Below are 22,281 nucleotides of genomic sequence, written 5' to 3'. Positions count from 1 at the left end.
TGAAAATATGAGGTCATGTCAACTATGAATAAAAAGCCTCAATGGCTTTCCATTTCGCTCAGAGTAAAGGTCAAAATCGTTACAATGGCCTGTAATACACTTGGCAGGTTCTCCCCTCGCCCCACTTCTTTGACCTTAGCGATGCTGACTCTTCCCTTTGGCACTCTGCTCCACATATCCTGACCTAATTTCTTCCTCCGACACTGCGACGAGCTCCCCCTACACAGCTTCTGCCTCCTGCTGTCCCCTGCAGTCTCTCCTTCCAGATACCCAGAATGGCTGTGTCTGCTTTTTTTCAGGTCTCTTTTTAAATGTAATTTTATCCACAGAGAACTTCTCTGAACACCTTATACGAAAAAGCCACACTCCCTCCAACCCCGCCCCAGCCCCTTATCCTGCTGTATTTCTCTTCGTAGCACTTATCACCTCTCCATGGCACTCGACCCTCTACATTGTCTGGTTTGTTTCTCCATCTTCCCTCACTAACGCTAGAAGCTTCGTTCGAGCAAAAACTGTATCTGTTCTGCTCAGTGCCGACTCTCCACCTTTTGAAACACATCCTCGCCCGTGGGAAGCTCTCAATAAATAGCTGATGAATGAATCGAGGGGTGGCTAGAAAAGAGTGGAAATGGAGAGAAGTTGGTGAACTTGAGATCTACTGAGGTGGCAGAATGGTTCGGTTGTAATGATTCACTGAGTGCTGGAGGAGGAGAGGAAAGAGAGAGGGGTCTGGGAGGCTGTCCAAGTTACGGACCCCGATAACTGAGTTGAAGGTAGAGTATGCATGGGACTGGAGAAGATGGGAGTTACAAACAGGGACAGAGAAGCATGCACTCAGTTTTGAAAAAGCTGCACTTCAGGTTACTGGGAGACATTCAGTTGGAGGTGTCTGGGAGGTAGCGGACTCTAGAACAGTAAATCTGATTCGTGTTTAGCATGCATTTCTCTTAGTTACAGAACAAATCGGTGGAAAGGAGATGAGAGAATTCTGAGTTACCTGCCACGGGCAAAAGAAACCCTTTCCATCCCGGAGGTGAGCCTGCTGAACCAGCCACTCCTCAGGGGCTCACAGCCTCTCACAAAGCCACAGCCCCAGCCTCCGGGAGTCTCATTGTCTGAACACAACCATTTTTCAGTCTGACTCTGGGGGTGCGTGTTTGCCATTCAGAACCGACTATATTTTACTGCACCTCCTGACATTGTTACACAACATTTATTGAAAGCACATTTGATGGTAATGAAGTTTCTATTAACTATGATTAAATCTCATAAAGCACCTGAAGATAATTTAAGATGTGCAGAAGCAGAAAATGAAACATTCGGTTTAGTACATTAGGAAATGTAATTGATTAAATTATCTCATTTACAATAAGTGCTTTCATGAGCTATGCCGCACACATATTTTCCCCAGTTTGTCATTATGATTTGCCAACAGATATCTTAAGACTTTACTTTCTTTTTACGTCTCGCAAACTCCCGGCTGGCTCCTGGACCCGCCTCACATAGATCTGAGCACAAGGCTGAGCGATGGTTTCCATCCACCGAGCCGCGCGGAGGATCATGTGCACGGCTATATAGAGGAACAGGTTGTTTCTCAATTATCTTCATAATTGACTTTGATTTTGCATCAGAGCTGATTCATGTAGTCTTAAACTAAGCCCCTCTCTCACTGAACAACCACAGCGTGCATTCGTATCATGCGCTCCTAACCTCGCGGTGCACAGAACCCCGATTGGATTCCTCTGGGAGCCTTTGCAATCACATTGATTCTGTTCAGGTTTTATTTTTAGGAAATCACAAATTAAAACAATTTAAGCGATTCCGTTGCAGTATCCAGCAATTAAGCATGGTGTTCAAGAGCAGGAACCCCAAGCAAAAACTCATTCTGGAGTCCCCCAGGACCAGAAATAGGTACTGTGGGGTTTAGGACTGAAAGTAGGATGTAACCAAATTAGAACGGCACAGGACTCACAAACTAAGCATGAAATTAATTTTTAAAAAACACACGCATTTCAGAGCAACTCTCACATCGACCACCACATGGATACCCGTGGTCTTGCTTCTGCTACATACAGGAATCGGGGGATGGCAGGGGGCTCTATGACCAGGAGGCAGTCAGGGATCCACTTACTCCAGCGGTCACCTTCAAGTCTTGACACAGGCACAAGCCAAACATTCAGTGACCCGTTTTGTTCTCCCTCTCTCAACGTGCACCTAAGTATACAAACCAGGTTTCCCCACCTTCCGTCTTCCTATGAGTTCAAAATCAAGTATGCATGATTTCTGAGGCCCGCTACCCACGTACCAACGATAGCTTTATGGGCAGCCGACGGCAGGGAAAACTAAGGCAGTGGTTCTCAACCTGAGCTGCACAGTGGAATCACCTGAAGAGCTTTTAAAACTAGGAGTTCCTGGGTTCTAAGCCCCTTCCTTCCCACTTTGATTTCATGGTCTGGGGTACAGCCTGGGAACTGGGATTTTTAAAAGGCCTCCAGATGGCGCTAAAGTTCAGCCACAGCTGAGAACCATGAGGCTGAATGCCCAGCTGCCAATCATTCAACCTGTGTCCCTTTTTCCAAATCTATTGAATGCGTAAGATGTGGGAAAACAAAAGCCTCTCCAGGAAGCAAGCCAACATATAAGGAGCTCAAGCCATTACTCACACCACCGTGTTCAATTCCTGGTGATTTCAGGTTCCTGCTCTACCCAGTTGCTGGGGATTTCAAGTTTGCCTCTCAGGCGCCCCCTCCTGGTCCTCTGTGGAGAGGCTATTGCCCAAGGCTGCTCTCATGAGCGCCTGCACTGACAAATATTTATTAATTTTAATGGTATAAGTCGCCTTAAAAATAAGAGTCCTAGGTGACATTTGCAGAGAAATAGACTGATACAGGCAGATAGGATCAAGAGGAGAGATTTACTTTTACTGTGAGGGAGGGGAAGGGTGTGCATATCTCTTTTCAGTTTCTATCTCTGACATGTGACTCCAAACCCGAAGAGAAGTCCCCCCAACCCCCCAAACCCGGGATCCTTTGTACGAATTCTGCTTGGCTTCTAAACAAATACAACGGTAAGGCAGCAAATATGAGAATAAATTATATTCACAAGAGGAAAAGTAACTTACTTTGGGGTTTTATTTCATGAAGAGGTTTTTTATCTAAAAGAAAGAGAAAAAAGAAAGTTGCATTTAATAAATTGACACGGAGCAGCTATTTCCTATATCCCTTTATGTCTTCCTCTATAAAGGAAACATTTTCTCTCTTTCTGCAGACAATATGGATTATGTTGTTCATATTTTTTCTTTTCAAACTTTTTATTTTTCTCTTTTGCAATATTTTTCTAGGATGATCGCTTCATTCCTTTAAAAAAAAAATCCCTCTGGCTTCCTAGAGTTTCTCTCTGTTGCATTTGCTAGATTCTTATCAGCATGATGAGAGCAATGAGCTTGCACCCTTGTCACTTTTCTATATACAGCCAGAAGACTGCTCAGGTAAGGGATGCTATTTCACTATATATGATGATAGAAAAATGAACCATGAATATTTAAAGGGATCCTGCATTGGTTTGCAGTTACCGTGACCTGAATAAAAAATTCCAAGTTCTGCCTTTTATCTGTTCTTGTTGGGTACAGATGCAGTGTTGTGAGCATGCTGAAGGTTTGTTTTTAAGATATTACGCTCTTTTTGGTTTGACTTGATTATCTGTTAAAATGTGGATGACCTCTCTTAACGGAAAAGTGTTCTTAAAAAAAAAAAAAATCAAGGTATTGAGCAACATCAGTCAGATGAGATGGATAAAGAGAAAAGACATTCAGTGTTTTCCTAAAGCAAGTGAGATGTTTTTACCAGTTCTCCCCATTGCCCTCCAACCACCATCTCCTGCTATCTTTCATCATCAAATAATTTTGCAATAATCGTGCAAGTCACTTTGAGACGTGGTGCCTGTGGCTAACTTTGTCTTATACCACGGTCCCTCCGCTATCCATTTCCCCTGCTCCTGGCCCCGTCCCAGGTCAACACAACTCCACCCCAATGCAGAAACCTGGGAAGACACTTCAGACACCATGTCAACTTCCAGATTTGGGTGGTGTGTCATCCCTGTCATTAGTCCCTTTTTAGGGTGCAGGTAGAACACTGTCTAACTACAAGCACGAACGCTGTTGCTAACCATTCACAGAGTCCCACTAAGGGAGGGGACCTTGAAAGGTCACTCTGTGTAGCCTCCTTTCTCCACTTGTCTGCAGGCAAGCCAAGTCGGGTGAGACACTGTCATTTTGGATTAAGTTTTTAACGGAATCAAATCTCACACAGTACACATTTGAGAACTTCATAAATATTATCTGGCTGACTGCACCATCACCCCTCCCAGGCATAGAGACACAGCTACATTCCAAATCCTTCCCAGAATATCCCTTACTCTAACCCACTCCTGCACCTAATATTGATTTTGACAGAAAACCCTTGCAGTGTGCTTTAAATACAACTCGTCTGTCTTGCCATCTGATTTGTTATGAGAGTAGCTTTAAAAAGTTGGATGTAAATCATTTTTGCAAAAGGGCAAACTTTTTCTTTCCACAATAAGGGGAAAATTAACTGGCAAAGGGTAGTATCTGGCCACTCTTTCTCTTTTTAATTCTTACTTTTTATCTAATTTTAGTTGATATACAGTGTTAGTTTCATGTGTACAGCAAAGTGATTCAGTTATAGATATACATACATATAATTTTTTTAGATTCTTTTCCATTACAGCTCATTACAGGAAACTGAATATAGTTCCCTGTGCTATACAGTAGGTCCTTATAATTTATTTTATATACAGTAATGTATATCTATTAATCCCAAACTCCTAATCTGCCCCCTCCCCTCTTTACCCCAGTAACCGCAGTTTGTTTTCTATGTCCATGAGTCTATTTCTGGTTTGTAAATAAAACGTGTATTTTATTTTTTTAGATTCCACATATAAGCCACATCATACAGTATTTGCCTTTCTCTGTCTGATTTGCTTCACTTAATATGATCATCTCTAGGTCCATCCTGGCCAATCTTTCTTTAAAGCAGAAAAGTCCTCATAAAAGGTAATAATTTGTTCAAGTTGATATGAACATATTCAGGTTTTTTACATAGTCAGGAAAACAGAAACAGAAAACTTGCATTCCCCTTACTGCACAGTTTCAAGGCCACACCAGTTCTCCTGAGAGCAGGTGGTACTTTCCAAAGTCCAGATGCTAATGCAGTCAAGGATTAGAATAAAACAACTTTGGTGGGTTTACCCTGACTTCAGTTTTTGCTTATTGCATGCTTTCTGAAAGCATTTGGCATGGGCACAGGGATGCTGGCAGGCCATGGCTAAGACATCTGAAAGTGATGCATTGCTAGGAATACACAAAGAGACGTGCAGAACATCTGTTTAGAACCCTGGCTGAGCTTCAAGGTGTTTTCTTCCTGCTAAACCACAGGAACAAAGATTATGCCGGGGAGCAAAATGAAACTCCATTAAAAACAGGTGAGATATGTAACTGCTCCTCAGAAGAATAAATTGAATATAGCCATGCTGTGAAAAAATGGGGGTGTACTGGACCCAGTACAGCTCTGCGTAAAGAGACTGAATGGGGCTGAAGGTCCCTCCACAGGGGACTGGGGCCACGGGGATGCACAGAGCAGAGAGCAGGGCAGTCACCCAGCTCTGGTGCCATCACCATCAGCAGTGTGCTGTGCGATTAGTGCACTCTCAGGATCAGAAATGGATTTAAATCTTGAATCGTCTTCATCTACCTCTGTGACCTCAGTGTTCTCCACAATAAAATGAGAGTAATAATGTCCTCAGAGGCTGGTCCTGGGGACTAAACAAAACTGAAGCCATGCAGCAAAGGGTAGCCCGTGTTCAGCAATGATGAACAGTAGCTGATAAATAATAATTTTAACATACGAATACGATCATCAGACTCGTGCAGAATTCAAAAATGACTCATGTGCTACTGCGTGGAGACAGTCACAGCGCCAGATCAGAACTTCTAGTCGCTTCTGGGGGGAGGTACTTGAATGGGAGTTAAGAAACACATGTCAAATAATACCATTTGCAGCAACATGGATGGACCTAGAGATTGTCATACTAAGTGAAACTAGAAAGAGAAAAATACTGTATGATATCACTCATATGTGTTATCTAAAAAAAAAAGAGGACACTAATGAACTCACCTATAAAACAAAGACACTTGCAAATATAAACAATTTTATGGCTACCAAGGGAAGAGGGTGGGAAGGGATACATTTGGGAGTTTGTGATTTGCAAATGTTAGCCACTATATATAAAAATAGATAAAAACAAATTTCTTCTGTATGGCACAGGGAACTATATTCAGTATCTTGTAATAACCTTTGATGAAAAAGCATATGGAAACGAATATATGTATATGTATGACTGGGACACTGTGCCGTAACACCAGAAATGGACATACTGTAACTGACTATACTTCAATTAAAAGAAAAAAAAAAAAAAAAAGAAAAAGCAAACAGAAGAACCATGTATCCAGTCCTGAGACTTTACCTTCCTGATATGTAAAAAGAAGGGCAGGGATCAGAAGACCCCTATAGTCTCCCCAGCTTTAACCCTGGTAAGTCTTTATCATAACTACCAAAGACATTCCAAGAGATCCACTTGAATTCTGAAAGCAGACTAAAACTTACAAAAAGAGCCACTCCTCTACTACAGGGTGTGTTATGCTGAGGCCCAGCACATGTATCAGCCTGCATCTTCTCACAAAAAAGGCCAGATGACAGGTGCCCAAGAGAGCATCACTCCCCTGGCATCCACATCAAAATTGGGTTCTGCTGTATTTTGTGAAATACCAGTATCTTGTCGGTGAGCTGTACTGATAGACCATTTTCCCAGCTGGAAATGTCTGATTAGAGATTGTTCTCCCGTGAACTCAAGAGAGGGCGACCCACTGACCTTGCTGTCTTCTGCAAGAACTGCTCGCCCCACGGTGCATGTTCTTTTATTCTGTTTGCATAATCACTTTCTCACAAGACTCAGGGCCATGCATCCAACTGGCCCTGGTCAACCAAATCCTCTCCGTTTTAATTTTATCTCTCTCCAAGGCCATGTTCAAATGACCCCTGAGTAAATTAATCCATTAGGGCAACAGTTCTTCATATTGGCTGCACATTAAAATCACCTGGGGAGTTTAAAAAAAAAAAACAAAAACCTATGACTGGGCCCCTCTTCAGGAGCCCTTGATTAATTGGGGTGTGTTTTTGTGATTACTGAGGGCACCACCACTTCCTGGCAACAAATCTGGGGCCCTGTGAACTCAACTTCAATTCTTCTTTGTCCCCCCTAAGAGGCTGTGGGGTAGCTTGGTACACAGATGGGTCCAGGAGGCTCTTGCAGGCAGAGAGATGTAAGTCTGAGCCAGGGGCAGCTGAGTTGCAGTTTGGGAAAATCACCCTAGGTTTCTCAGGGTCTAACTTATACACCAAGAGGTACCTTCTGGGTAAATGGAAATTGATGATAAGTAATTATAACTCAGTCTTATAATTATTTTGTGTATTTACAAGCTAAAGATGCAAGTGTTTTTGAAAAATTTTTGTTTTAAATTGTCATATTTTCTTCAAAAATCCCTTATTATTTACAGTTAATACACAATTACTGTATCGAAAAAATACAGATTAGCATAAAATAACCCCATAATTCCATCACCAAAAGATAACCACCACTATGTTAAGTTATATATACAAGCCTAGGTCTTTTTTCCCCTGTGATTATATATCTATAAGGTTATGTGCATAAATATATGTTTATACATATATTAGCAGGAAACTACATGAAATTGATAGTAATTGATCATTCTTACCTACAGAAATATGGGATTGTCTTTTATCTATGGTTCTGCAATCTGCTTATGTCTCTTAAATGCTGTAACGCAAATCTTTGTGTCTGCCCTGTGCGCGCGCGCGCGTGTGTGTATACAGAAGGGGGAGAAGGACAGAGAAAGGGAGAAGGAGAACTATCTTTTTATTGTTGGTTGGTGATTCAATCCTTTTCCACCTTTAATTGTTGGCTTCCTTTGTTATATGGGACGCCCCCAAAGCATTTCCATGGTATCCATTGTTCTCAGAAGCTACTTATAGCTGCAACCCTACTTTCCCACCCACCCACCCACCCATATCCAGCCTCACCCTGTCTCTGCCAGGGAACAAACATGGCCAGCTGCCTGCAGCCCACATCCTGCGGATCTAAGAGAACAGGACTGAGGGGAAATGCCACCGGTAGATAGATGGGTTCAATCTCCAACCTACAGACTGGGCAAAGGGCCGCCCTCACAGCTGTAGGCTGGGATTATTTGAAATCGGCTGCTAGGGATTTTGAATACTACACACATATGGTTTGATACTCGAGTCGATGTCGTTTTTTGAGATTCAGGCACAAAGCTACTCAATGTGGACTCAACACCCGCCAGAACAGGAGCCCACACAGCGCTCTCCTCCAGGCAGTAATTCACACGCCATTACAGTTCACGATTACCATTCTTTTCACAAAACCAGACGCGCTCCATGGTTTCGCCTCTGAAGACCATTTTTATTATTTCCTTCTTCATACTTTTTTCACCCTCTCCAAGATATGTACTGAATCCAATTTTATTTTAATTTACCCATCACAGTCTTTGTAATCTTAAATTATTTACAAGCTGATTCTGAAGCCCGTGGGAAAGCAGGCTTCTCCGCCATTCTCTCTGGCTAGGTACCTTATTTGCTGGGAAAATTCTCTACCATCAGCATGCAGGAATCTATCATGGCCCAGTTCACTGCATGCCTTTATGAGCTTCTATGAACTGATCCTACCACACCAAATGTGACTTAGCTCCAGCTGCACCTCAATACCTAGTCCAGTCAATCCATGAGCTCTCAGGCTCACCTCAGTGCTTTTGTCCCAGCTATGGCCTCCACGAATGCCCTTCTCCCCTCAAGCCTCCTACAGAAAAACGTCCTGCCTCCAAGGCATAGATCAATTTCTGATTTCTTCATGAAATCTTTGGTGATGACTTCTCCGTTTGAAGGGATCTCTCCCTTCTCTAGACAGTTTATCTTATGTATAGCTGCTAAAATACAGCGCAAATTCTATTCCAAAATATTTTACTTCATAAGTGTTCATTTGATTTATGTTATACTTTTGTAATCACCGCTAGTTATGGGTCCCTAACACGAAAATCATATTTAAATGATTAGCTTGCAAATAATTGGCACTGCCAGAGAGAGTCACAGCAAGAAACCTAAGAGGCGGTGGGGGTAGGGGCGAGGATGAAATAGAAAAGCTATTTGTTTGATTGTTTACTGATTGGAAGAAAAGAAGTTGAAGTTACTGATTAGCCGTGTGTTTCATTTGTTCATGCCCCCCCTTCCCCTGCAGAACTAGAAATGATGAAGAATCAGTGTTATGCCCTCAGAATGCAATCCAAAGCTGCAGGAAATCCCAGGACCTGGCCGATCTGCTGTGCATTAGCACTGGCAGATAATCAGATAAACAGGAGGTCTGCTCTGCACTGGCAACACCACCGCGATTGAACACATCAGGCAGACACGGAAGATGACAAGACTCCGTTCTCCTGCGGAGAGTGAAAGTTCACTCAGGCTGCAGAACAGGGAGGAACACCACAACCAGCTCTTGCTTACACCCTGAAACTCTTCCCTTTATTGAGAACACAGCAAAACCACAGGAGCAAAGAACAGCCCGTCTCTAGTTTTACCTCTTTTTAAGTTTTTAATTTTCAAATTTTGTTTTTCTTCCTAGTTTTTTTTTTTAAGATCCTGCTCAGAGATCACTCTTCAGAGACCATATTTACCCGAATGCACGTGCTACTGAGTTAGTTCAATTCTTGCTTCCTCGCCCCCCAACTCCCACCCCCGCTTCCCCACCTATAGAGAACCGTCATAAGATCTACTGCCCCTTTTGAAATGCACTCTGTGCATCCATGCAGGACACTACAGAAAGGAGGAAGTTTGTAGAGACTCCTCCCAGGGTTTTCCATTTGGTTATGACTGCTGGAGAAACCCCTGGTCTTCTCAGAGGTGTCCAGGTAATTAGAGAAATTCCAGAACCAAATGGCAAAAACACCCACTTGAAGAAAAACTCGTTAAGACCTGAGATGTACATTAGTGAATGAAAATTGGCTCTGTTGGTATCTTCCCCTGAAGAATTATTCAAGACTCCCCATCATGTTAACGAGGGGAAGGCAGGCAGGTACCACAGGACACGGCTCACAGATGTGACTTCTACTGACAATGACCTTCCACAACTGCCCCTCACAAGCACATGATTCGTGTGCGTGAAGAGGTGTCACCTTCCCTCCTTCTCCTTTCAATTTGATGTCTTTTTATAGGAATGTCTTTCATATTTCCTAAACTCAGACACATAAGTGCCCATAAAGACCATAATCACAAGTAGCAATTGCATATTTCACTTTTGAACTCAAATCATTTACATTTCTAGATTTCTTACCACCTTTGTTACGAAGTGTTATCCATTCCCACTGATTCTGCGTGGGTTAGTTTGTTTTTGTGATGGATATACAGAGTAAAATACACTTTGGGGGTCACTATGAAGACGCTGAAGTACGTGTCTACAGAGGCTTTCTCATCAGAAACTGGCCTCAGAGAAATAAAATGCAGTATTTCCAATTCTGTTCCAAGGAAAGATGCATATTAAAATCCTTTTTCTATTCTATAAACCGTTTTGCTTTGACTCCCTCCCTTCCATCCACAACAGAAAAATATGTATCTGTAAACACATACACACACCCACTCAAAAATAAACAAAAATGCTCAGTCTATATAATTCAAGCTTAAGGGGACAGTCTATTGATTAATGTCATGATAATCACTTTCCTTACCTTAAGGCAGGAGCGATCTTCAAATAATTTAAAAATTTAAAAGCATCCTATTAGTGTACACCAGCCTTGACAGAGGGTCATGGTGGCTTTCTGCTGTGTCCAGGGTGGTCCCTTTAGTTGCAGACTTCAGGGAGGTCTGGGTAGGGAGGGAATGGCTTGGGGTGGGGGAGATCTGGGAGGGTGTTTGTTACGATGACTATTCTTCAATTGCTAAGGAAATCTTAACAACTGATATAATACAGGCTATCAGTCCTGTCTTACTGAAAAAAAAAAAAATGCTGAAAAAGCAATTGTGCATTGAGAACCTTTGACCTGCACACTGATTCTAAGCTTCCGCAGTCCTCATGCTAGCCACCCACATACCTGCCAGGACACACTAAGTCACCTGCACGGAGAGTCTGTATCTGTGCCTTCCATCTCATTCCCAGTTCCTGGAACAGTAAGTGGAACATAGTAGGTACTCAATAAGCCTCTGTTGAGTGGATGAGCACTGCTAAGCCTTGGATGGACTTTCGGTTCCAAGCATTACAAAGGCGGGGGCCACAGACTTCCTAGTTTCTGTTTTTTTTCCCAGGACACTGCAGCTTCCCGACGAAGGGACTGGGGTGGAATGCTTGCAGGCCTGCTTTGATGGCTCAGTTCCTGGTGAGGCTTTTTGCCAGAGTAGTGCATGGGGCTACCTTTGTTTCAGACCTAAACACTGTCCTCCCTCACTCTGCATAACCATCATCCAAATGGTTAACTTTAGGTGTGACTGAACTAGACCATCTCCTCAAAACTGGCTAAAAAACAAATACCTGAGAGCACTGACAGCCAGCGGTATTAACATACCTTATATGTATATATGTATAAAAGATGTATAAAAGATGAGGTGTACATACATGCACATATATATGCACATATATATGAAAGCTGCATTTAAGATACAAAATTATAATGATTTCAAGTTTTAATACTGAGATGAAACTTAAAAATCATCATGCCCAATTCCCCATTTGATAGTTACAGACAGAAGGCACAAGATGGTGAGAGATTTGCCAAGGTCACACGCTAGTTAACAACTGACCCTGACTCCTAACTCCTAGGTCAGAGCCCTTTTCACTACCCGACAGTGATCACGGCGATTTTCCACTGCACTGAACACCGACGTGGTCCTCTCCCAAACACCAGTACCCAAGGACAGGTCTATTGTTACAATAATACTGACATTTCTCTGGAGAAGTGGAAGGCCGGGGTTAATGATAATGGGTTACTGATAATGTTAACATCATCTTCATTTCATGTATTGCACTTCTCAATGATCTCTGAAGAGACACATGTATTTAATTTGCAACTGAAGGGAAAAAGGTAGAATGAAAACAAAGAAGTTCCCTCTGTCTCTATTAATTCACTTCGTTCAGCACACCCCAGAGGTCACTGAATTCTTTACAGGAGTAGAGTACTCTGTTTTAAATCACTTCCCAGATTGGGTTCTTGCCACTTCTTTTATAGCTGGCCCACTCTATGATCTGAGACATTAAATCTTTCCCTAGTCTAGACTAATATTTCTTACCTAGGGTTTTGTACTGTTGAGTCCTGATTAAACATACTGCAGATGTAGGATTTGAAATACACAGAACCAGTGAAGTGGGGACAGTTTGTTTTATATGACAGAAAGCCTACATTCTGGAAACTTCTTGACTAGAAGGATATCATTAGTTACTGAGCAAATTATTAAATATTTTTGAAAGCACAAAAAACATGGCAAATATGCTAATTTGGGGATGTGGGGATGTGGAATAGGGGACACGCTGGACATGTAACAGGTGCCATATCATTGATCCTGAGTGGCTGACAACAGGAAGGTGCTCCTGGGATCTTGTGGATGGCTGCATAGTTTATACTGTGCAGCTTGGATTTTTTCCCCAATGAGTAAAGATTTTGAATGCACGTTGACAAATCAGAGTTTGTTTTATAAACATTTATTTTCTAATGAGATTGTTAGAACATGTGTATTTCCTAACACAAGGGAAACTGTCTGCATCGTGAGGACTGACTTTCTCACTTGGGGATCATCCAGGTCCCTCTCCCAGGCTTTCCTCTGGAATCATTTTTAATTAGTGGTTAGAAGCACAGAATTTTAGAACTGGTTGAGACTTCACAGATCACCTGGTCTGTCTCCTCGTCAGGACTAAATCGCACCTGCAAAGGAAGACTAGAAAATCAAGAGCCATCCATCCAGCTGCTGACCAGACAGACGTTCTGGGGAAGGATATTGACACCGTGGTCTGACATTCAGTTTAAGAACCCTCATGAACTGTTAGGGACTTTCTGAGCTCTATTTTCCTACAACTAACAGTATGTCTCAAATTACCACTCAGAACTGGTTCGTATAAAGAACACAATTTGTGTCTTTTACAGATTTTAATGACAAGCATGTCTTATTTCCTTAGACACACTATATTAGTCAGATATGTTAGGAAATGTTTTAACAAAATATCTTAAGTGTTATGCTGTCCATACTTCAGAACACAGAAAACATTCTTTACTAGAACACACACAAATTATTATTTACACAAATGGAGTGCTTACTACAGATGTCAAATACTTTGCACGGACTAGGTAATTTCCTCCTCAAAAAGAACCCTTTCTAATAAGCGCTATTGTAACTTTATAGATTTAGACTTAGAAAAATTAAGAAATTTGCTCATAGCATTGCAAACAAAATCGAAACTCAAGCAATCTGATCCCAGAGCCCAGATTCTTCAACCCGTTCTTTATCTATGGGAAAAGTGTTTAAATTCTATAGGCCCGGCTCATCCATTTCTCTCAATTCTAGGTTCATGCTCATTTCTAAACTTTCAAAAAGAGTAACATTTCAACTTGGAATCACAGAGGACCTTGGAAGGCTATCAGCCTTTGCTCTGAATGTCACAGCAAGTTTTTATGGGCTGAGTAATTTTATAAGCTAATGAGTCAGAGGATTAGTCCAGCTATTTGGAGGAACAGGCAGGGATTTCCAGGACTTGGGCCCTGCCCACTTTTTGGCCTTTCATGGTCAGCCTGGGAACTGTCATGGCACCTGTGGGTGTGTCATTTAGCAGCTGATATATTACAACGAGCATATCATAAGGCTCAAGGTCTACTGGAATTCCAATCTTCTGCCATCTTGGGCCGACTTGGTTCTAACCAGTTTCTGTCCTAGCCTCAACCCAGGCCTGTCCTGGGCCAGCCCTCATGGAAACAACCTCTGTGCCTTCTGACTATCCCCAGTTCAGAGCTCTTGCCTTCTTAGGGATGCCATCTACAAAATATTCCTCTTTTCTTTGTAATGAATTTACATTCCCCCTATCTGGTCCTATGGCTAAAATTCACTCCCTTAAATCTTTTTAAGCTTCTAATGGGTTTTCTATCTCCAGTTTACACTGTCATGGGGATCTATTCCAATTTGTCTATCTAGTTTTCTTGGGGTTTTGTTTTGTTTTAGTCCTTTTTCTCTCTTTCTAACGTGCTGTGTGTACCCACTCTAAGTAATGTTATCTGGAGTAACTTAATGTGATCTGGAGTAACATATCCTGTTCTCCAGCTGCCCAAATTTATTTTTAAAGTCCTTCCTATTTACAGGGGAGGAGTTTTATTTCAATTCCTCTCATAAAAGGAACAAAGTGAACAAAATGGGCCTGAGATAAACAATCTTCCAAAGGTGTTTCTGTAGCATGACAGAGCACTTCCTGTCCAATTCCATGGAATAAATGTAAGCATTATGAATATGAATAATATGAGTGTAAAAGTTAGTACTGAACTATGTTGGTGGGGGGTGTTGACAGGAATAGGAAAAAGGAGAAGAAAGAGACATACAGAATAACTGGGCCGATTTCTATTAAGCTGAGAAAGAAATTTCTTATCCCTGTTACTCTGTCATGACCATGAATATGTGGCATAGGTCTACTGTTGCTGGAGAATAAGCTCTTGTCTTGAGAAGGAAAGAATTCAAGAGCAAGCCATAGTAAAGTGTAAGCAGATTTATTCAGAGAGAGACACTCCACAGAGTGTGGGCCAGCTCAGATAGCAAGAGAGGTGGCCCCAAGGTTTGGGGGTGATTAGTTTTTATGGGCTGGGTAATTTCATATGCTAATGAGTGGGAAGATTATTTCAACTGTTTGAGGAAAGGGGCAGCGACTTCCAGAACTTGGGCCCTGCCCACTTTCTGGCCCAGAAACTGTTATGGTGCCTATGGATGTGTCATGTAGCAGCTGGTATATTACAATGAGTGTAAGATGAGACTCAAGGTCTACTGGAAGTCAAATCTTCCACCATCTTGGGCTGAGTTAGTTCTAACCAGTTTATGTCCTATCTTCAATTGCTGTATCATTTTTATAATGGTTGTGCCCTGTCCCCTGCCCTCCTGTCTCATTAGAAAGAAATAAAGAGATGGTGACCGAAGGAAAATTTCCTGCATGACAAAGGCATCTTATGTACTTCTTTCAGAACTGGCTGATAAGAAAGGCCACAGATTTTTAATGCTTTATGAAATGCATATTAAATGTGGGCCAATGGATGAAGGTCAATCCTTATGTGGAAGGAGGATTATGTTCAAAAAAACAATCAGATGTCTTTATCTTTTTGTTAACAAGGCATAAATGTAGAAAAGTCTATGGGGAGATGGATAACAAAGGGGAGACATTTTATGGTAATTTGTTGTATATACTTCATTCTTTTTCCTTTTTATGTTCAATTCCACTCAGGATAGGGCACTAGAGTGTGGGTCCTCTTATCACAAGGCACAAAAGTGACAGCTAAAGCCTTGTATAATTTTAAAAAATTGCTTTCACTAAGACACCCAAGTATTGAGGTTACCTCTACTTTATTTTCTTTTTTAATTAAGCACAATGGAAACTCCAGTAATGGGCCACTTCATTCTGTTTCATTAAAGCATGTTAGTCACTGGTCTTCTTACTGGGTCTCATAATGGGAAAGTATTTATTGGCTCATGGGGGAGAGATTCTTGCTAAGTTGCTAATGACACCGTATGTATCCAAATTTAGATTCTTATTACTCCTGTGGGTCTGCAATATTATAGCCACATTTTCTATGCAGTATACAGAAAGGCAACTCTGAATTCATCAATTGCTTGCTATGCAGAAAGACAACTAGTGGGTTTTTCTAGGAAAAATCTTTATGTAGAAAGGAATACCTCCTACTACATACTATAAATGGAATGGAAATGGGTTTTTAATATTAAAACTATTTGGGAGAATCAGCAAGCAAGCAGTAGGAAACGTCACGACAACTTAAGGCACTGTGCTAACACGTTATCTTGCTGGTGCCACTTACATCTCTTTGCTATATAGAATTTTACTCTGCTATAATTAAGCAATTGTGTAGTGCAGCGGGCTCTGAAATATGAACTTCTCCAACAAAAAGTTTAAGAATAAGTCAAGTATGATTCCTGACTCCTTGCCCAAAGAAGGGAAATGATCGGTTTTGTTCAGGTAAAGGGACTTTCATCTGTTATAATCCTATATACAAAATAGGCATTCTGTAAACCACTAGCGAAAAATAAGAGTTGTTTCAGATGCCCTGAGCTAATGCTGGAATGAAAACTCTCTTATTTAGTGCCCTAGGAATTACAGGGAAGGGACCCGGGTAATTACTGTAATGGATAAAAATGAGGCTTAGAATGAGCCAAGAGAAAATGCTTACCAAGGCAACCTTTACTTTGATGTGATTATACCCTCCTTTTCAGGTGCTTCCTTTAGGTCATTTAAGTAGATAATTCAATAGACAGTGTGGTTAGATTATGAGGTGTAGCTTGGGGATGTTTGTTTGAACCTGCTATTGTAGAGATGTCTTTATCCTTGATGAGGTTTCCAAACTGTCAACTCAAACTTTTCTTATCAGTGTACCCATCCGAAATGAAAACAAAGCACACTTTCACTGATCTGTCGGTGTTTGAACTGTCAGTGTTGAACTGACCTATCTCACATCTTGCCAAGAAGGACGGATTAGCTATCAGGTGGCCCAGCCTTGAAGATTTCCTCTCTCTTTCAGGCCGTTGTGGCACTTCTCTGGCTTCTGTCTCACTGCACATTGGGGCACTAATCCCCTCTGAAGCATATCCACTTAATCCTCTCAAGCCAAAGCTCTTAGTTTTAATTTTTTTTTTAATGGAGGGATTGGGGATTGAACCCAGGGCCTCGTGCTTGCTAAGCATGTGCTCTACCACTGAGCTATACCCACCCCCTGCCTCAAAGTCCGTAGTTTTGTATCTGCTGGGGTACATGGAGAGGGAGCAGGCTGCTCTTATTCCTCAAGATCAAACTCCCCCCTCCCCCAGTCACCCTTCTCTTCCTGCCCATGAGGGGTGTGCATGTTATCTACCTCTACCTAAGATCCTCAGAGCATAGAAGCAGCTAAGCTCAGCATGTAGAAAGGACAGTGGTCAGAAAACTACCTGATTCTGTTAAAGCTCAGAAAATATGGATTCACGAGTTCCTATCTTTCGACCATCATCCCACGTAATTATCTTCCTGGAAAAGAACTGTTCTAGCACAAATTTAGGCCCTGGATGTTTAGTTGATGCAAGCAATTTGGAACTGTGGACTAACTGCTATTGGCAAAAACTGCCTAATCTCACTCTCACCAGTCTTGGGGCCTTTATTTCCTTGTTGAGAGCATTTAGGTGTGGCCATCTGTGATAGCATGACACGAAGGTCCTGTGCTCCAGTCACAACTGACCAAGCAACGATCACACCCAAATATTAAAGCGATCATTCAGAGCTGGCAGCTCGATCTCCAAAAGAAACGCAGCTCTCAGGGACGACAAAGGAAGTCCAGATGCTTTGTTGAGAGCGAAATAAAAATCAAAGAATTGGAGGTCATCCAAGAGCCCAACAAGGTCGTGGTGAGACCTCCAAGAGAAGTTGGGAATTGAGGACTTGCTTTAGGGTCACGTCTGGCATAACGGGGGAAAAAAATAGGATGAAGGAAATTCCCAAATTGTAACATGACCTAGATCCTGCACGAAGTGACTGCTCCATAAAGCTATTGCCAAAAGCTGTTGTAGTCAAACCCAGCCTCCGCTGGCTTTCTATCCTGAGAGCACAGCTAGGCTCACCAAGAGCACTGGCATTGTTTAGCTAGACTGCCGTTCGCTGAGTCCTGCAGAGACAGCGGAATGCTATTCGTCTCTGTTGACGTTAGTAGCCACTGTCTGTCTAAAAGCGCAGAATAGATCCTGGTGTTAGGCTCTTACAAATACAGCCCTGTGCCACTGATGTGTAAACAGATCTCATTCACCTCTATGATTTCATAGGTTTCACTCTTTTTCCCTCAAAAAGCTTAGTCACTGTAGCCATCAAGAGTCTCTGATCATGTTTGACAGACATCTCAATACACATCCTATCGAGGCAAAGAATGCTAGAAAAACCCATGCTTAAGTAGAAAAGGGGCTAGGGAAGTGAATAGGTTGAACAGAAAGGAAAGGCTCAGAAAGCATTTTAACAGAGATCTTAACCTCCAATGCTGAACATATTTCAAACCGGTTTTCCCACTGAGTTGATTTCTGCTATTGGAAAATGGGAAACAGAATACCCACTAAACTACATGTCTGACTAAAACCACACATGACTGATGTCCACAGGAGGGGTTCATTCAGCATCTAAAGCAACTGCCTGAACTATGGCTTGACTGGCTCCAAGGAAAGAACGACACTGTGGAACTTCAGAAGTACATACACATCTCCGATGGTTAATTTTACGTGTCAACTTGACTGGGCCATCAGGTGCCCAGATTTGTGGCCAAATATTCTGTGAGGGTATTTTCAGATAAGATCAACACTGAAATTAGCCAATTGAGAAAAGGAGATTGCCCTCTATAATGTGGGTGGGCCGTATCCAATCAGTCAAAGGTTTGATCCCAGATAAGAGAGATTTCTACTGTATGACAGTCTCTGAACTGGGACATCAGCTCTGCCTGGTTCTACAGCAGCCTGCCAGCCTCTGGACTTGAACTGGGACTTTAGCTCTGCACATTTTGGCCTTGCTAGCGTCTCTACAATAACATGGGCCAATTTATTCTAATAAATCTCATTGTATCTGTATGTAGGTATGTGTGTCTAGCTATATACCTATCTTCTATCTTATATATGTAACCTATTGGTTGTTTCTCTGGAGAACCCTGATGAATACAACATCCCAGATTTGAGACTTGGGATCTAGGCTGGCCAGTATCCTCTTAGTGCTGGCAATTCCTTTCAGCCTTAAACAGAACTCTTACTTAACTGACAACTATGTATTGTAATACAAGTGAAAATAAATAGTATCCACATATTTGATAACAATTTTTTTCTCACATTAGGGGCTGACCATTGTCTGTCTTCAATCAGTAACCCTAAGTTTTACTCAACTAAGATTGCAGCTTTGCATCCATAGTTTCCTCCAAGCCCAAGTCCAACTGGGGGTTGTCAGGAAGGTTATTACTATGACCGTCTAAAATTCAGCCAGTGTCTTCTTATTTCTAATATTTAAATATGTCTAATGATTATCTAAACTATACCCAGTAGTGACAGTTCTATTGTCAGTGGCATTTTAGATGACGTATGAGATTTACAGTCCTAACTGAATCAGTGAAAACAATACATTAAAGAGCATGTTAAAAAAACAGTCATACTGCAAAGATATAGTTCCAGTTACTCTGGTGGGGGTCAAGGGTGGTCACAAACACACTTCCTTAAACCTCTTGCTATTGAATTTGTGTTGTTTCCTTACATTTAAAAAGACTGGAATAGACATTTCATCAAAGAACATAGATGAATGACCAATAAACAAATGAACATTTGCTTAATATCATTAATCATTAAGAAAATGCAAATTAAAATTAAAAACCGACATAATTTTAAACAACCAAGTATTGGCAAAGATGTAGAACAACTGGAACTATTACACCTTGCTGGTAAAAAACTGAACGACCACGGCCACTTCGGGAAGTTTCTTATCAAGTGAAACACATAATTACTCTACAACCCACCAACCCCAGTCCTTGGTATTTACCCAAAAGAAATGAAAATCTATGTCCACATAGAGATCTGTACCCAAATGTTCGCAGTAGCCCCCAGATGGAAACAACCCTGCGACTATCAATCGGGGAAAGGATAAACAAACCGTGGCAGATCCAGGAAGTGGGGTACTACCTCACAGTAAGACGGAACCAGCCACCGACAGATGTAACAACACGGGGAAGTGTCAAAGGCATCACGCTAAGTGAAAAAAAAGTGGAAGAGGGGTCGCTAGGGGTCAGTGGTGAGGGGAAAGGACTGACTGCACAAGAGCATGAGGGGAATGTCAGGATTAATGGCAACGTTTTCCCTCTCGATCACACTGGCGTTGACAGTGGTACATGTCTGTCAAAACTCATCAAACCGCACTATCGAAATGGGCGGATTTTATTATATGTAAATTATACATCAATAAAGCTGATTTAAAATTAAAAAAAGAAAGTTTACTTACATTAGGAAGGGGAAGGAATGTGTTTATGAGCGAGCATGGCCCTCTCGTCACTGAGACTGATGGGTAAGTTCCCTTTCATTGCAGTCCCCTTTACTGTATCTGACACCTGCAGACCACTCAGTACTTGTAGTAGCAACTAAAGCAACAATGGGCTAGTAAAAAGTGCTCGTTTCACTGTATTAGTCATGTTAACTAATGTGTTAACCATTCAGATCTGTTTTGAAAATATAACTGCATGTTTGTAGACTTGCTTGATCAAGCATAACCCTTCACATTGATGTAGAAAAATAAACCCAGCATTTCCTTCCTACTGCCATCCTCTCAAATGAAAAGTGATGCACATTCCTGAAAAGATGACAAATTACCAACCTACATTATTTTCTTTGCCAGGTGTTTTCCAAGAAGACAACCCAGTTCCAGAGGATAGGCATGCCCTGAATCTCCCGCTTTTTAAAGATCTAAGAAAAACCAATACATTGCAGCACACCTGAGTGGGCAAGTGGTGAAGGGACCGGCATTTACTACGCATCTATTCTGTGCCATGGAATATCCAAATATATTCTTTCATCACTGAACTTTGACAAGGACCAAAAATAAATAGCTTTTTCGGTACTTATGTCAGAGAAGTTAAGCATTAAGTGACTTGTCCAGAATCACACAGCTAGTAAGGGACAGAACCAAGTTAAAACCTACCTCTCTGTGACCCTATTTGATCTTCCCATATGTTCATACCCAGGCAGACGGTCCCTTGGAGATGCTAACAGTGTAATCTCAGAATCAAGCAAAGGCTTGGGAGTTTTGAAATGAGCATTCTATCTCCTGCTCTGCCAGATTAATTTGCTACAAAGCCACCCACCTCTTCAGTGCCATGTTCCTCCCCCTACGTGTAAGGCAACAGTCACAACACATGTCCCTTGTCACAGAACCACGGTCTCCAAGGATTATTCAACACTTCATAGTATGTAAAACTCATGGGAGAAATATAAGCATATGGTGATCAGTATCAGAATCTCACCAAACCAAAAAAATGCTGGCTACTAAAAGAAAAGAACTGCTGAGCCAAAAAGTCTGAAACGTTTTCTTACATCACTTCTCTTCAAACCATATCTGGGTACGTTCATAATAAATACACACTTTTATGGAATTTACAGTGATAGCAGTATTTTAAATTACTCCATCGCTACTAAAAATCTATTGGTCTGCCTTTCTACACTTTGCACCCATTTTCTTTCTGCTCTGGGAGACTGTTTTCTGTTAACTTCTTTAACCGAAATAATGGTCGTGGCATCTCTTTTCGTATCACGGACAAACAAAGCACACACGTTGCAGAAGGCATTACCTAGGATGCAGAGGCCGTCTGTGCAGTTCTCGGACTCTTGGCTTAGACCTTCGCAGAACTTGCCCCCGTTTCTTGGGGGTGGAGCAGTGCATTCTCGGATTCGCAAATGCTCACACTCAGGACTGCAGACCGACCACTCGCTCCACACTTCCCAGCTCCCATCCACTGCAAAGGGAAACAGGAGGAAGCATCGTGAGCATGAATCTGGCCGCTCTCAGGAGACTCACCCCAGGTCTGCTGTTGTTCTTAGAGCTGGATTTTAAAGAAATCACCACTGCCACAAAAACAAAATAATACATCTATTCATCTTCTCTCCATGGTTTCTTTCCTAAAGAGAAGGCTAACAAAAGCAGTGGTGTTGTTCTCTTGCTATTTCAGGATGAGACCAATTACTGACTGTGGGCAAGCATTCGAATTATCCGTGCCCTTGGGTTGCCTAATAATGTCATTATCCATTCTTCCCCTGTCTTTCATGCCCAAGTGCATCTTAGATGGACAGATAACTTTGTGCAGGAACCACTGGTAATCACCATTTCCTTGTGGCTTGACAGTTTAGAACAGAGAGTAGAATAAAT

At 41.8% G+C, this 22,281-nt stretch overlaps 1 protein-coding gene across 10 annotated transcripts in view; it reads right to left on the bottom strand.

Annotated features, from left to right (window-relative positions):
• The window catches only part of UNC5D (unc-5 netrin receptor D), a 494,882-nt gene that overhangs the window by 87,791 nt on the left and 384,810 nt on the right, over positions 1–22,281 (bottom strand). For 6 of the 10 annotated variants that reach the window (XM_074353354.1, XM_074353355.1, XM_074353358.1 and 3 more), the window contains 2 exons: positions 21,707–21,871; positions 3,122–3,154 (listed from right to left, as the gene is read on the bottom strand). In XM_074353354.1, the coding sequence (XP_074209455.1) occupies positions 3,122–3,154; positions 21,707–21,871 (198 nt within the window). The remainder of the gene's footprint in view (positions 1–3,121; positions 3,155–21,706; positions 21,872–22,281) is intronic. The other 4 variants (XM_074353356.1, XM_074353357.1, XM_074353360.1 and 1 more) reach the window with 1 other exon arrangement.

The sequence above is a fragment of the Camelus bactrianus genome, chromosome 26 (genome assembly GCF_048773025.1).
Source record: "Camelus bactrianus isolate YW-2024 breed Bactrian camel chromosome 26, ASM4877302v1, whole genome shotgun sequence".
NCBI classification, from domain to species: domain Eukaryota; kingdom Metazoa; phylum Chordata; class Mammalia; order Artiodactyla; family Camelidae; genus Camelus; species Camelus bactrianus.
This window is presented reverse-complemented; position numbering and strand designations above follow the sequence as displayed.